The 13,178-nt window shown below is 43.5% G+C and overlaps 2 protein-coding genes across 4 annotated transcripts in view; one reads left to right on the top strand and one right to left on the bottom strand.

Moving 5' to 3' along the window:
* Window positions 1-13,178, bottom strand: part of FBXL13 (F-box and leucine rich repeat protein 13) — a 260,497-nt gene that overhangs the window by 121,934 nt on the left and 125,385 nt on the right. Inside the window, exon 10 of the mRNA XM_004702787.1 lies at window positions 325-377. Coding sequence (XP_004702844.1) covers window positions 325-377 — 53 coding nt within the window. The remainder of the gene's footprint in view (window positions 1-324; window positions 378-13,178) is intronic.
* The window catches only part of LRRC17 (leucine rich repeat containing 17), a 45,834-nt gene that overhangs the window by 24,640 nt on the left and 8,016 nt on the right, over window positions 1-13,178 (top strand). For all 3 annotated transcript variants that reach the window (XM_045289028.1, XM_004702614.2, XM_045289029.1), the window contains exon 2: window positions 2,859-3,766. In XM_045289028.1, the coding sequence (XP_045144963.1) occupies window positions 2,989-3,766 (778 nt within the window). In that variant the 5' untranslated portion in view covers window positions 2,859-2,988. The remainder of the gene's footprint in view (window positions 1-2,858; window positions 3,767-13,178) is intronic.

The raw sequence follows: 13,178 nt of genomic DNA, 5'->3' as shown, positions 1-13,178 counted from the left end.
GCCAGTTGTTTCTGCAGTGACCCCACTTTTTCTGCCTCATATAGCCATGCCCTTAAATAGAAATATAGTTCTCTTTTATTTATATAATCTTTGAATAGCTTCCAACTTTCCAGAGGCTCCAACTTTGGGCACATATCTATGAGATTAATAATAACAATATAAAGATGGGATAGAAATTCTTGCCAATGTTTAACATTTTTTTCCACGTTTAGTCCTAAATGAGCACACAAGTCTGTGTTTTCCTTAAGCCTCTGCATGTTGGCCCTGCAGTGCAGCAAGCCTGAAGCTATATGGACAGCAGTCAAACAATCTTCTTATACTCACTGTGAGTGCCGAGCAGTCAGAGACGTTCAGCTCTTGCAGATTTCTACAGTGACCTAAACCAAACAAGTTACACATCACTAAACAACATATTAAACCGCAAGTTTAAACATGTGATGGATTCACTAGAAATCAAACAAAAACCTTGGCAAGTGATTTGTTCTACACACATGGCTTCTTTTCCCAGAAAAGGGGTTTCTTTTGGCCCAAAAATTAAAATATGCATACATAAACATTTATTATTGTTTGAAGATTATAGGAGGCTGAGGAAAAGAAAAATTATTACTTTTTGAAAAACCGTATATACTAACAGTTTTTAGCTTGGAAAAACTTGAAGAAAACCACCTTTTTTTTTTTTTAGTAGTATGCTTCTTTGTTCATTTTTTGTTTGTTTTTTGCGATTTCAACATTGTGAAAAATTTCAAACAAATACACAAAAAAAGTTGAAAGGCTTATACAACAAAAACCCATATACCCTATACCTGGAGGCTATAATTTACATTTTACTAAATTTATCTTACCACACATCCACCCATCTAAGTATTTTGCTATCTTTCCATCAAGACATCTTATATATTTATGAATTTCAAGGTACGTTGCGGACACCAGCAGGTTTCTGCTAAATACTCACATAACTCGTAGAGTTCAATATTTTTAAAATGACTTTTTAGGTTAGAATTGCATACAATTTATATACCAAGAAATGCAAATAGAGAAAGGCAGTAGGGGCTGGAAAGACGATGTGACTAAACAGCCCGAGGACCAGAGGCAAGTGCAAAGCACGGGTTGGAACCTGGTGTCCAAACCTAAGAGTGACTGCATAGCTTCTAGTCTCTCAGGGGCTACAAGACATGTATACAATGAGCTAGACGGCACAGCATTCCACAGCCCTGGGTCTGGCTGAAAGGAAGTACAACTCCAAATCCAAAACAGCAGAACCATTGTTAGAGGAGGACGCACAAACCTATGAATAGGAGGAATTCTTGAGACATCGAAGGGGGGCAGCATTGTAGGTGGAGCTACAGGAAGACTCCAGGCCAGAGGTGATCCTAGCATTCAGACGGCTACAATGAAGAGACAAAACATCTGCTGCTTATAACCACACAGCCCCACGCGAATAACAACAGAAATGTTACTCGTTATGAATCCATATTGAGCATTTCTTCTTTTGCCAAGAGTGGACTATGTCCTAAATAATAAATTCAAACCAGAAATACTTTTGGCATTAAAAAACATAATTCTTAAGAATGTGTTAGTCTTAGATGTCATCAGTACAGAAAAAAACAAACCAGAAAAAGGATACCAAAACAATAGAAGTCTTTGAGGTAGATTTTCTGACTGAAGAGCTACTTATGAGTAATTTACACAATCACCAACCCCACACATATTCATTGAGAACCTACTATGTTCTCATAGTAACATAGCGAACAAAATATGGCAAGTGCAGGGCCCTGGGGGGGCACTGTTTACAGCGCTTGGCCGCTAATCCACAAGGTCGTGTTTGAACTCACCAGCAGCTCTACAGGAGAAAGAGGAGGGCAGTGTCCTTCATAAAGATCGATCACCTTGGAAACCCCACTGGGCCAAATCCAAAACCCCATCCACTGCCATGGGTCGATTCCAACTCACAGTGACCCAATAGAGGATTCCGAGGCTACAGATCTTCACAAAAGCAGGTAGCCTCAGTTCTCTCCCCTGGAGCAGCCCAACCTGCCGGCCAGCACTTACTCACCGGCACCACCAGGGCTCCGGCTGTTCTACTCCGGCTTACAGGGTTGCCATGAGTCAGGATCACCGCAAGGGCAGCAGACTTGATTTGGGGGGTGTATTCCAGTTGGAGGAGACTGATGACAGTAATCACAAGAAGGAACAACCAGCTACTTGGACAGAGAGCAGTAAAGGATATGGAGAAAAATCAACCCGGAAAAGGGGGTGCATTGGAGAGGCTGTGGTTTTACACAGGGTGGTCTGAGAAGGTGGAATAAAGCCAAGGCTCACAGGACAGGACAAGGACAGTGCAGGTCACACCGGCCACTTCTGGAGGCCACGGTCAGAGGGGCTGCTGCTTGGAAAACAGGAAAGGGAAGGAAAGGCCGGCTCGGGAGAACGGGCATATGAATCTGACATTGCTTGCTCATCTTAAGGCTGGGAGGAACCCCGCCATTAGTTCAGGTGACAGACGACAGGTTTCACTTTCCTAATGATGAGCCACTCTGACATCTGTGGTGGACACAAGATCAGACCCTGTCAAGGGCCTTGCAGGAATCAGCTTGGTGTCTTCCTTCCAACCAACACGACAAGGTGTCCTTAGCCCCATTTTACAGATGCCAGTGACGAGGCTAAATCACTAGCCTGGGGTGGCACAGTTAGCAGGTAGGAGAGCCCGAGTTCAAAGTCAGGGCCGTGCCATGAGCCAAGTCAGAGGGTGCAGCCTTCTTAACCACTTCTGTAGAAATCCTTGCGTCTGGAGTGCCTTTGCTTAAAAACAACACTGTGTTTGCTTCGCAACTTATCAGTCTTTTTCTCTTCCAACCCAGGAACTCCACGTCCCCCAGCTGGGTCTCCTTGTTCCTGAACTGCATTAGTTAAGATTGCTAACACTTGGACTTGGATACTTTCATTGCTCCATCTGTCACGCCTAGTAATTGGGGCCAGCTGGATGTCAGGATGCGCGTGGTTACCATAGTAATCCTGCTCTTCTTTTGCAAAGCCGCGGAGCTCCGCAGGGCAGGCCCCGGAGGCGGAGGCCCGCGAAGCCGAGCGCAGCATGGCAAGGCCCGGGGGCGACCGCGGGGCTCCAGCCCGGTCAAACGCTATGCGCCAGGCCTGCCCTGTGAAGTGTACACTTATCTCCACGAGAAGTACTTGGATTGTCAGGAAAGAAAACTCGTTTATCTGCTGCCCGACTGGCCCCAGGATTTGCTGCACATGCTGTTAGCAAGAAACAAGATCCGCATCTTGAAGAACAACATGTTTTCCAAGTTTAAGAAGCTGAAAAGCCTGGACCTGCAGCAGAATGAGATTTCCAAAATCGAGAGCGAGGCTTTCTTTGGGTTGAGCAAGCTCACCACCCTCTTACTGCAGCACAACCAAATCCAGGTTTTGACGGAGGAGGCCTTCCTTTACACGCCTCTCCTGAGCTACCTGCGCCTGTATGACAACCCCTGGCGGTGTACCTGCGAGCTGGAAACGCTGGTCTCCATGCTGCAGATCCCACGGAACCGGAACCTGGGGAACTACGCCAAGTGCGCAAGCCCTCACGAACTGCGAAACACAAAACTGCGGCAGGTGCAGTCCGACCAGTTATGTCAAGAGGACGAAAGGGGAATCCTGGACCCGAGACCTCAGGTGTCGGGGAGAGCCCCGGTCATCAAGCCAGAGATAGACTCTACGCGTTGCCACAATTATGTGTTTCCCATACAAACACTGGACTGCAAAAGGAAAGGTTTGTACTAAGTTCCTGTCTCTCTATCTCTCTGTCTCACTCTCTTCAACCCACTCCACTCCAAAAATGCTCTTCTGACTCTTTCTATAACACACCATGCCTCAGACTTTCTGGGGTCACTTCCATCAGAAATCTTCCCCCACTCACAATGGGATGTGCTGCAAGCCTTTCTGGAGTCCAAACTCAACAGGGTTGGTGACTGGTGGAGAGTAGGGGTGAGGCAAACTTTTGGATGCTACTCAGATTCGCTCATCTCAAACCACAGCTCTAAGTCACTCCTTTCATTTCTTAAGTCTGATGTAATTTAATTTATGAGATCCAATGTGTATGAAACCAAGTGCCAGAGTGTGCCGTGGGGCAAATTCCAGTGATAGTCACCTTCCAATGAAAGTCAGAACATCACTACAGTCTCAAGGGACAATGTAATAACTGACGTAGTTCACCAAGATAATGTTCTATATAATACTTTGGTGAGTAGCTTTGGTGAGTAGCATCTGGGTCTTAAAAGCTTCTGAACGGCCATCTAAGGAACAACTATTAGTCTCTATCCCCACGGAGCAAATGAGAATGAAGGAAATCAAAGGCTCAAAGAAGGAAGTGGTCCACCAGACCAGTAACCCACAAAACCACAGCCACCTCTCCTAAACTGAGACCAAAAGCTCTCGGTGGCTCCCAGCTACCACGACCAGCCAGTCTGACTAGGGACACACTAGAAGGTCCTGGATGGAATGGAAGAACAGAATCAAATTCCTAAAATTAAAAAAAAAGGAGGGGGGAGCGGTCTAGACCTACTGAACCAATAGACTAGAGGAACCCTCAAGACTATTGCCCCAAGGTAACCTATGAACATGGAATTGGAGCTATTTTTGTTCACCACCTTCCAGTCAAATAGGAGATTGGCCTGTACATAACCAGTACCACCCATCAGTAAGCAATGAACTTTGGGAGACCCAACCGTCAACCTTTACCCAAAAGGAAAGGAAAGAGGCAAGGAGGACGGGGAAGCAAACCGAGATCAATGGAAATAAAGCCAAGAGAATGGGAAAAGGAGAATGCAGCCCCGCGGCAAAAATTGTACCCAAGAGCACAGAATCATTTCTATAAAAATTATTAGGGGGGAATGTGATTTGCTTTGTCAACTTTTACCCCAAACACTATAAAATATCTTTAAATAATAACAATGGGATGGCAGCTAACAACATCATTCCAATTAAGCTCAAAACATGATGTGCCGCTGAGGGCACATGACAACTTCAAGGAAAGCCATCTGCTACGCAGGGCAGGTGTGAACACCCTGAGATGGACGCCAAATGGATGAAAGCATTGTCCTTTCTGTAATGTCACCTGGTTTTAGCAAACACCGATAACTTCCTGTTTCTTTAATAGCTCCCCAAATTATCCAAAGTAAAACATAAAAATATTTAAAGGTCCAAACTGAAATCAATCCAAGAACTATCTAAGAAAATCTTTCTAAAATATTACCTTCTTCCTGAATATCATTTCTGGTTTTTATATCCCACACAAACTTGTGCTAGTGATAGGCAGGATTTGCACATGCAGGATAAATCCTAGATACATTCATGAAATAAGGCAACAGATGGAAGATTTTAATAATGCTTTTGACATTTTAATTGAAGATTGATGTTCTCAGAGAGTGGTCTAGGAACCACTAATTCACTCTAGGATAACAAACTACATCCCAGTGTCTAGATGTTTCCTTTCTGGTGGGGATGGGTAATTCATTGTAGTTGTGTATTACATCCAGACATCATTAGGGTAGGATCATATAAAGTGCACTTATTTAGGAAGGTTTTGTTTTGTTGTGTTTCTGTTAGGACAAATTAAAGGTTAAAGGGGCCTGTCAAGGAGCTATGGGAAGGAAATTGTTGTGAAGAACCAGGAGTAAATTTGGTCATTTGTCAGCAAAGACGTGCTCATCTGGGTCTAATTCTGTCTGTAAGAGGTGGTGCCTGGTCAGATCACACCCACCCATGTCCCATAGGAGTCTGCTTACTCCAGTACCTTGTGAACAGAGTGCAGCTTGCTAACCATAAATGGAGTCGTTACAATGCCCTAACCTGGAGAGAATGCTGTTCTGACTGTCCCTGAATTTGAGAGAAAGTGCTCATCAACTGAGAACCTACTAAGGCCCAGGTAGTCTACATATAGGCTGTCCATAACCTCTGGGCAGCCAGAGGTGAAGAAAATGATGCTTGGGGAAGGCTCAATCACTTGGCTGAGGTCTCACAGGTGAGTTGCAAAACTAAAATTTGAATCCTGGTCTACCTAAGCCAGACCCCATTCCTCTGTCCTCCAGAATTCATTTGATCACAAACAAGCAGCTACTTCAACCATTTACACATTAGAGAATTCCAGAGAGTCAGTATGTGGTTTCGCTGTGGTCAGACGAGGTCAAATTTCCCTAAAATTGTATCATACTAAAGAGGATGTTCTGCTAGGATTTCCTTTGGGATGCTTAGATTTAAGACTTTAATTATATGTGTCTAAAAGTAACACAAAGCTGCTGTCTTCAGCATGGGTTACAAAAATTACTTGACAAGTTCCTCTCAAAGCTAGTGATTACGTAAGTCTGGGCCTATACTAGTTAATATCAATGGATTCTACTGTGATTGATATAAATTTATTGATATTGAGGAATTTGCTTAGTTTTCATTCTTTTGCTATCTTTTTTCATTTCTCTAAGTTTAAAGGCAAAGATCTTGTCTATTAAAATTCATTTCGTAGTGTGTGCCTAGGGCCACATACTTTAGCCTGATCATAAGTGTTCTGTCTGTCTTTGCTCTAGCAAAACAGTAATTTATGCAACTTTAAAATATAGTCTGGAACATAAAAAATATGTAGAAGTTAAAAATCATGGCTCATATTCAAGTATAACCGCCTGATTCTAATCCACTTATTTTCCTTGTTCTAGTCCAGCAGTTCTCAACCTGTGGGTGGCGACCCCTTTGGGTGACGAACGACCCTTTCACAGGGGTCACCTAAGACCATCGGAAAACACAAATATTTCACAATATATAATTACATATTTAAAAAAAATAAATAATAATTACGTATTTTTTGTGATTAGTCACTATGCTTTAATTATGTTTTATTATGTTCAATTTGTACCAATGAAAATACATCCTGCATATCATATATTTACATGATGATTTATCACAGTAGCAAAATTATAGTTATGAAGTAGCAAGGAAAATAATTTTCTGGTTGGGGGGTCACCACAACATGAGGAACTGTATGAAAGGGTCACGGCATTAGGAAGGTTGAGAACCACTCTTCTAGTCTATATGTGGGCAACAGATGCCAACTACTAAGAACAAATGTCAGCAATGTGTATCTTTACCCTCCCGCTAGGAACGTGGCAGTACTTTTGAAGGTTGTACCCCAGGGTTTAGACACTATGTAGAATCTAAAGAAGTCTAATGCATGCCATCAAGACGGGAACTAGCAATGATATTAATGAAGAAGAGTTAACATCTAAACGCTCTGTGCACTAGAAACACAGCCATGTGCATGCATTTCAAGCGAGTCATTTAACCCTCACAATGCTGAGGTGCAGTGAGTCACTTAAAGTAGGTCTTCTAGCCATAGTGGTAGTAACTCCCACCAAATGACCAGGAGCGGGGGGATATGCAAATGAGGTGTGTGCAGCACACCAAGGGGAAAGCTTACTAATCACATAAATAAGGGACAAGGATAATAATACAAATAAGGTGTATGCAACCCCAATAAGGGGATTGGTCAATTTAGCTCTCCCGGGCTTAAAGGGAGATACCAAAAGCTGGGGGCTCGGGGTTGTAACTCAGAAGACAATGAGAGATGGCGGCACAGCAGTAGCAGGAAGAACAGCAGCGTGAGATGGCAGGATCCAGGAGCTTGGGGCAAGGCAGCTGCTGCGGGAGTTAAGATTGCTGCCCTTGCCTCAGAAGGGACCAGCAGCAGCAGAGGAGAAGAAGCAGTCCTTCTTGATCAGCTCTGTCTTCAGTGGGTTCTGCTACTTGTGAATTAAGCCCGATTCGGAGTTGTCCTCTGTCATTTCTGTAATAAATCACGGAGCTACAAATGCAGGTCGTGAGTTCTGTGAGAGAGTCCAGTGAATGATGAACCCAGAGACGAGAAGGAGCATGCTGAGGGGGGAGTGGGTTTGTTGATGGGGTAGCGATGATGGAATGGTAGGGCAGTTGGGAAAGGTCAAACATTTGGGACATCATTAACCTCTGCCACATGGAAGGCAGCTATGTGCTGATCCGGATTAAAGAAATGGGTGGTTTACTAGCCTAACCAAACCCACTGTTGTCAAGTGGGTTCTGACTCAGTGATCCCTTGGGGCAGAGGAGAACGGTAGTCAGTAATCCAAATCCCAAAGTCTACTGCCATCATTGCCTGCAAGATTCGGAGTGCATTTATGTACCAGAAAGAATGGATAAAAAGCCTCTGTGTGCCCCCTCCCAGAATGAAATCCTCCCTTAGGGTTTGCACACGCACCCCGAGGACAGGGTCCCACCTAAGAACCACAAACGGATTTCCTTCTCGGAAGTGGAGCCTTTCTCCCCGCTCCCTGGGATGAGGCAGATGGGAGGTGCAGGGTCCTTCAGGTGTGGCACCGGAGACTGCAGAGGCCTCAGAAACCACTGAGGCCGGCCCTCACCATCTGACTGCAAGAAAAGGCAAGAAGGGGTTTATACACAGAGAGACAGACGCATGGCCAACGACACTTAGTCTATCAACGACACAAGGGAACCGGTGTGGGACTAGTTGAAAGGCAATGTTCAGGCCCATCTTGGGGTGAATGGATTTGCCAAAAGCACATGAAAAGAAGATTTTTGAACTCCGCATTTCCGAGAATAACATTCCAGTTTGAGCAGTCATTGGATTTCTAAGATGAGGGCTGAGGAGAATGAAGCAGGTACATTGCTCCCAGCTGCCTGTGAAGTTAAGGGCACAATGTTTACCCATGGCCTGAACAATACCATATTTTCCTTTTGCAAATGCTGCGCCTTTGTAAATAATGTGCACACACAGATACTGTGCATATACTATGCATAGAAAACTAATGGTGTGAGGGGGTTGTATGGCTGACCATAAAAAGTGGCAACCGTGTAGCTCACATATTATTTGTGTAAAAATACAGTAGTTATGGATTTTAAAATTTGAAATAAACAAGATCATGATGTCTTTTCACATTGTATTACCCAATCTTGGGGGCAATTCTGAGGTTGCTGACAACCAGGATAGCCTATAAAATGGGAAATGACAGAAAACATTTCCCAATTTCATCCTCAAAATCAGCGGGATTTTCCTTTGGGGGGTAGGGGTGGGGAACAAGGCTTGTAAGAAGTGATAATCAAGTAAATATGTTACTTGTGGTGGGTGCACCAGCAATTTTGAGTCGTAGTATAGCTGGAGACCACCATGTGATGCCCGGTTTAGGAATGGGGGGTCCCTGACCAAATTCGACTTCCGACCTAGAACATGTAGCTTGCCTGTCTTTACCAGAGGCAAACATACAGTGCATCCGTGATGGCCAGCAACCTACTAAAGAACTCTTTTCCTTCCATCCAGCACAGAGGGTTTCTCCACACTCTCCTAAGGCGTCCTAGTGCAGGCTTGGGTTTGCATTTCCTGGGATTACTTGGAGATTCTATTTTTACCCTGGCCTGCTGCTGACAACCCCGAAATCAGCCTGCAATTCATGTTCTTTTCCCAGCATCCGCAGAGCTGCCAAACTGCTTAAGCTGGGTTTCAGGGTGTTCTCGTAAACATTTTTTCCAACCCATTTCCTTGTGGTTAACCGGATTTAGTTCGTCCCACAGTGGTTACTTAGGAGTGCTGCCGGCATCTACTCTAGGTCCTGCCCAGAGATAGTAATCCAGGAAACAAGTCCTGATACACAGGCTGCTTTCTGGAACCTAGGTGGTGCTGCCTCTGGTGGTAAGGCCCACCTACAGTCCTTGATGACTTGGGTGGGCCTTAGTGAAAGTCATGGGGTGGGGGAGAGGAGCGGGTCTTCCATAAGAACCATCTGGAGAAGCGACATGGTCTGACATGTTTACCAGGCTCACCTGCGCTTAGGACACCATTGGAATATAGTGCAATGCATCATGAGTCCACCTTCGTGGTTTGGACCAGTGCAAGGGAGGTAGCAGTGGAAATGGATGGGACACTGGGTAATTTGAAATCAGCCTCTATTCTGCATTGAAAAGCCACTGAAGGCATTGCAATCTTTCTCAATAATGACTGTATTTTTACACACACAGTGCACATATTCAATGTTTTAGCAAGCAGCAAAATCAATACCCTCATGTATTAGTTTTCTGTATGCATTGTATGTGTCATATGTGTGTGCATGATATTTGTATGGGCACAGTATGTGAAAAAATTAAATGTGAAGAAATTAATCCTTTGATCTGTCTTCAGGATTAGTTTCTGGTTTTTTAATATTGCTAATATCTCTACCTTATTGGTTAATTATAGAGTTTCTTGTTCCAATGTTATAATCCATTCAAATAGTGAAATCGTACTCCTTTCAATATTTTGGCAGATACAACCTAAATCCAGCAGAATATTATCATATTAGAAGACAGAAATAAGATTACTTAACATTTTCAAAGCCTTCTTTTGTTCAAAGAAGCCTAATAGTACTGGGGGGCCACAGTGGCATAGTGGTGACTAGGTGGAACAGACTCCAAAGGCCCTACACCCCCACACGTCAAAAAAAACAAATGAGCATCGCCTTAATCTTTGATTTCACTTGATGAGCTTTTGGGGGGTGAGGGGACGATGGCGTCTTCCACTGGCTTGATTGAAGTTTGCTTGCAGGGTCGTAAGAATAGCACCATGTCTCCTCACCAGTAATGACCTTGGGAAAAAGTCTGGGTCGCTTCAGAGCTGTTCTTTCAAAGCCTGGCATGTTTCCACTCGACTCTCTCCTTCCTGGTCAGTCAGACCCTGACGTACAGATTTCACAGTGAGCCTTCTCATTCCCAAATCTCCCATTAAAAGTCATGGAACCGAGTTCCAAGATAGTCCAGGTAACTTCCCCATGGCTTCAATGGTCCGCTGTCTTCAAGCACAAGTGCAGGAATTTTGTCGACGTTTTCATCTGTTCAGGACATTGAGGGACATCCAAAACAAGGGTTGTCTTCAATCAACATTTCACGTTTTTGGAAATGAGAAAACCACTTGTACACTCGAGTTTTTTTTCCCATTGCTGTTCTTGTAAGCTGTGTTCAGCATCACAACAGTTTCTGCAACATTTTTTCCCAAGCAGGAAACAAAACTTCACAGCCGCACGCTGTTCTCTTAAATCAGTCATCACAAAAAACAAGCGAAACTACTTTTATGAAAAAATTCACTGTGACCAGAGAAAACCTTCCCAGGCCCCACCGCTGGGTGCACTAACTCAGAGCGAGTTGCTGGATGCTCGCCTAGAGGGAAACAATGTGTATGACAAAAGCTCTGCTCTGCCCAGCGCAATTCTGGTTTAGGGGAGGTAACCCTTCATAGAAATCCTCCCTAGTGAAGCTTCTATGATGTGTGCTTGTGTGTGTGTTGGGGGTGGGGGTGGAGTACATAGAAAGTAGGGGGGAAATCATTAAATTATACTGTGTGTCTGACAATGATAACCACCCCAGGGAAAATAAAGCAGGCAATGGTATTATTGTTGTTACTTTTGATACTAGATCCCTGGTGTCACAGTGGATTAAGCATTTGACTGTTAGCCAAAAGGTTTGTGATTCGAATCCACTGACTCCACCACGGGAGAAAGATGAGGCAGTCCGCTTCCATAAAGATTCGCAGCCTCAGAAACCATACAGAGCACAGTTCTATTCCAGCCCATGGGTCACTGTGAGTACCAGTTGATTCAACAGTGGGTTTGGTTTGGTTTGTTGCCCACTTAGAAGTAGACCGATGTTATTCTACATATAGATCCAAAAAGAGGCTACTAATCCTCCTTCCCCTATGCACTGTGTCAAGCTGGAGAGGGTATTTCAGGCAGACAGAAAATCATAAAGGAAGCAGGAAAATGATGTGGAAAGGCATCTGCGCACAATGATTAGAAGCAAATTCTAGACTTAAATCAGCTCTGTAACCAAGTTAACTAACCCCTCTGTGCCTGAGTTGCCCTCACCTGTGAAATGAGAGTTACAATGGCTCCTAGTTCATAGGCTTCTTGTCACTTAATATTATTAGCATTTATAGAACAGTCCCTGCGCATAGATAGTGAGATACCAAGATCCCATCAAGAAGGAAAGCTAATGTAATAGTATTCAAAGAGAGTGAACAAACTGACAATGCCATTCCATTAAAGAAAATGGATTCTTAACTATAAAAGGAGGAAAGAAGAATACTTGAATCTTTATGATTGTAGCTAAGAATAATAAATAATAATAATAAGTATCTGAATTTTTAAAAAACTTAGAATAGATTATCAGAAATTCAATGATTTTGTGCCAAAGGGAGCATTATGGAGAAATGTGTATCACCTTTCATGGATTTATTTTACTGTCTCCAGTTCAGAGAGTTCCTATCGCATCAGAAGTGCATTGAGTCGTGCTTTTTTCTCAATTTTCAGTTTGTCTAGACATTTTATTTTTATGTATGGTTTTCTTTCTTATTGTGGTTCAGTGTCATCTGGTCTGTTCCAAGTACAGGAGACCGAGACACTTCCGGGTCCTGCACCACCCTCACTGTTGTTGCTATGTTCCAGCTTAGGGTCTCTTCCTCTTCCTCGCTGACTCTCTGCTTTACCCAACAATGTCCTTCTCCACAGACTGCTCCCTCCTGCTAACATGTCCAAGAAGTTATCCCAAACTTCTGAGGAACATTCTTAGGAACATTCTAGTTCTATGTCTTCAAAGACAGACTTGCTAGTCTTTGAAAATATCACAATTAAAAGGCAACGATCCGTCTTCGGTCTTCCTTTGTCATCGCCCAGCGTTTGCATGTGTACAGCAATGATTGGAAATAGGATGGCTTGAGTCAGGTGCATGTTAGTGCTCAGAGTGACATCTTTGCTCTTTAACACGGTAAAAAGGTCTTTTGCAACAGATTTGGCCAATATAATATAGCATTTGTATTCTTGACTTCTGCTACCATGGACATTGATTGTGGATCCACATTAGACGAAATCCTTGATACCATCAATAGTTCCTTCATTATCATCATACATTGGTCTGGTTGTAAGGAATTTTGTTTTCTGTTGAGGTATGATCTATACTGAAGGCTGTAGTCTTGATCTTCTTTGGTAAAGACTTCAGCAAGCAAGGTTGTAAAATCTACTTATCTCAGGTTGCTAATGGGTCTTCCTCTAATGGTGATGCCGAAAACTTCTTCGTATAGACCAGCTTCAGGGGGTTTTAATCAGCAAACAAATTGAATAAGTATAGTAAAA

Source organism: Echinops telfairi, unplaced genomic scaffold (genome assembly GCF_000313985.2).
Source record: "Echinops telfairi isolate 266 unplaced genomic scaffold, ASM31398v2 ScPeMD7_23;HRSCAF=83, whole genome shotgun sequence".
NCBI lineage: Eukaryota > Metazoa > Chordata > Mammalia > Afrosoricida > Tenrecidae > Echinops > Echinops telfairi.
This window is presented reverse-complemented; position numbering and strand designations above follow the sequence as displayed.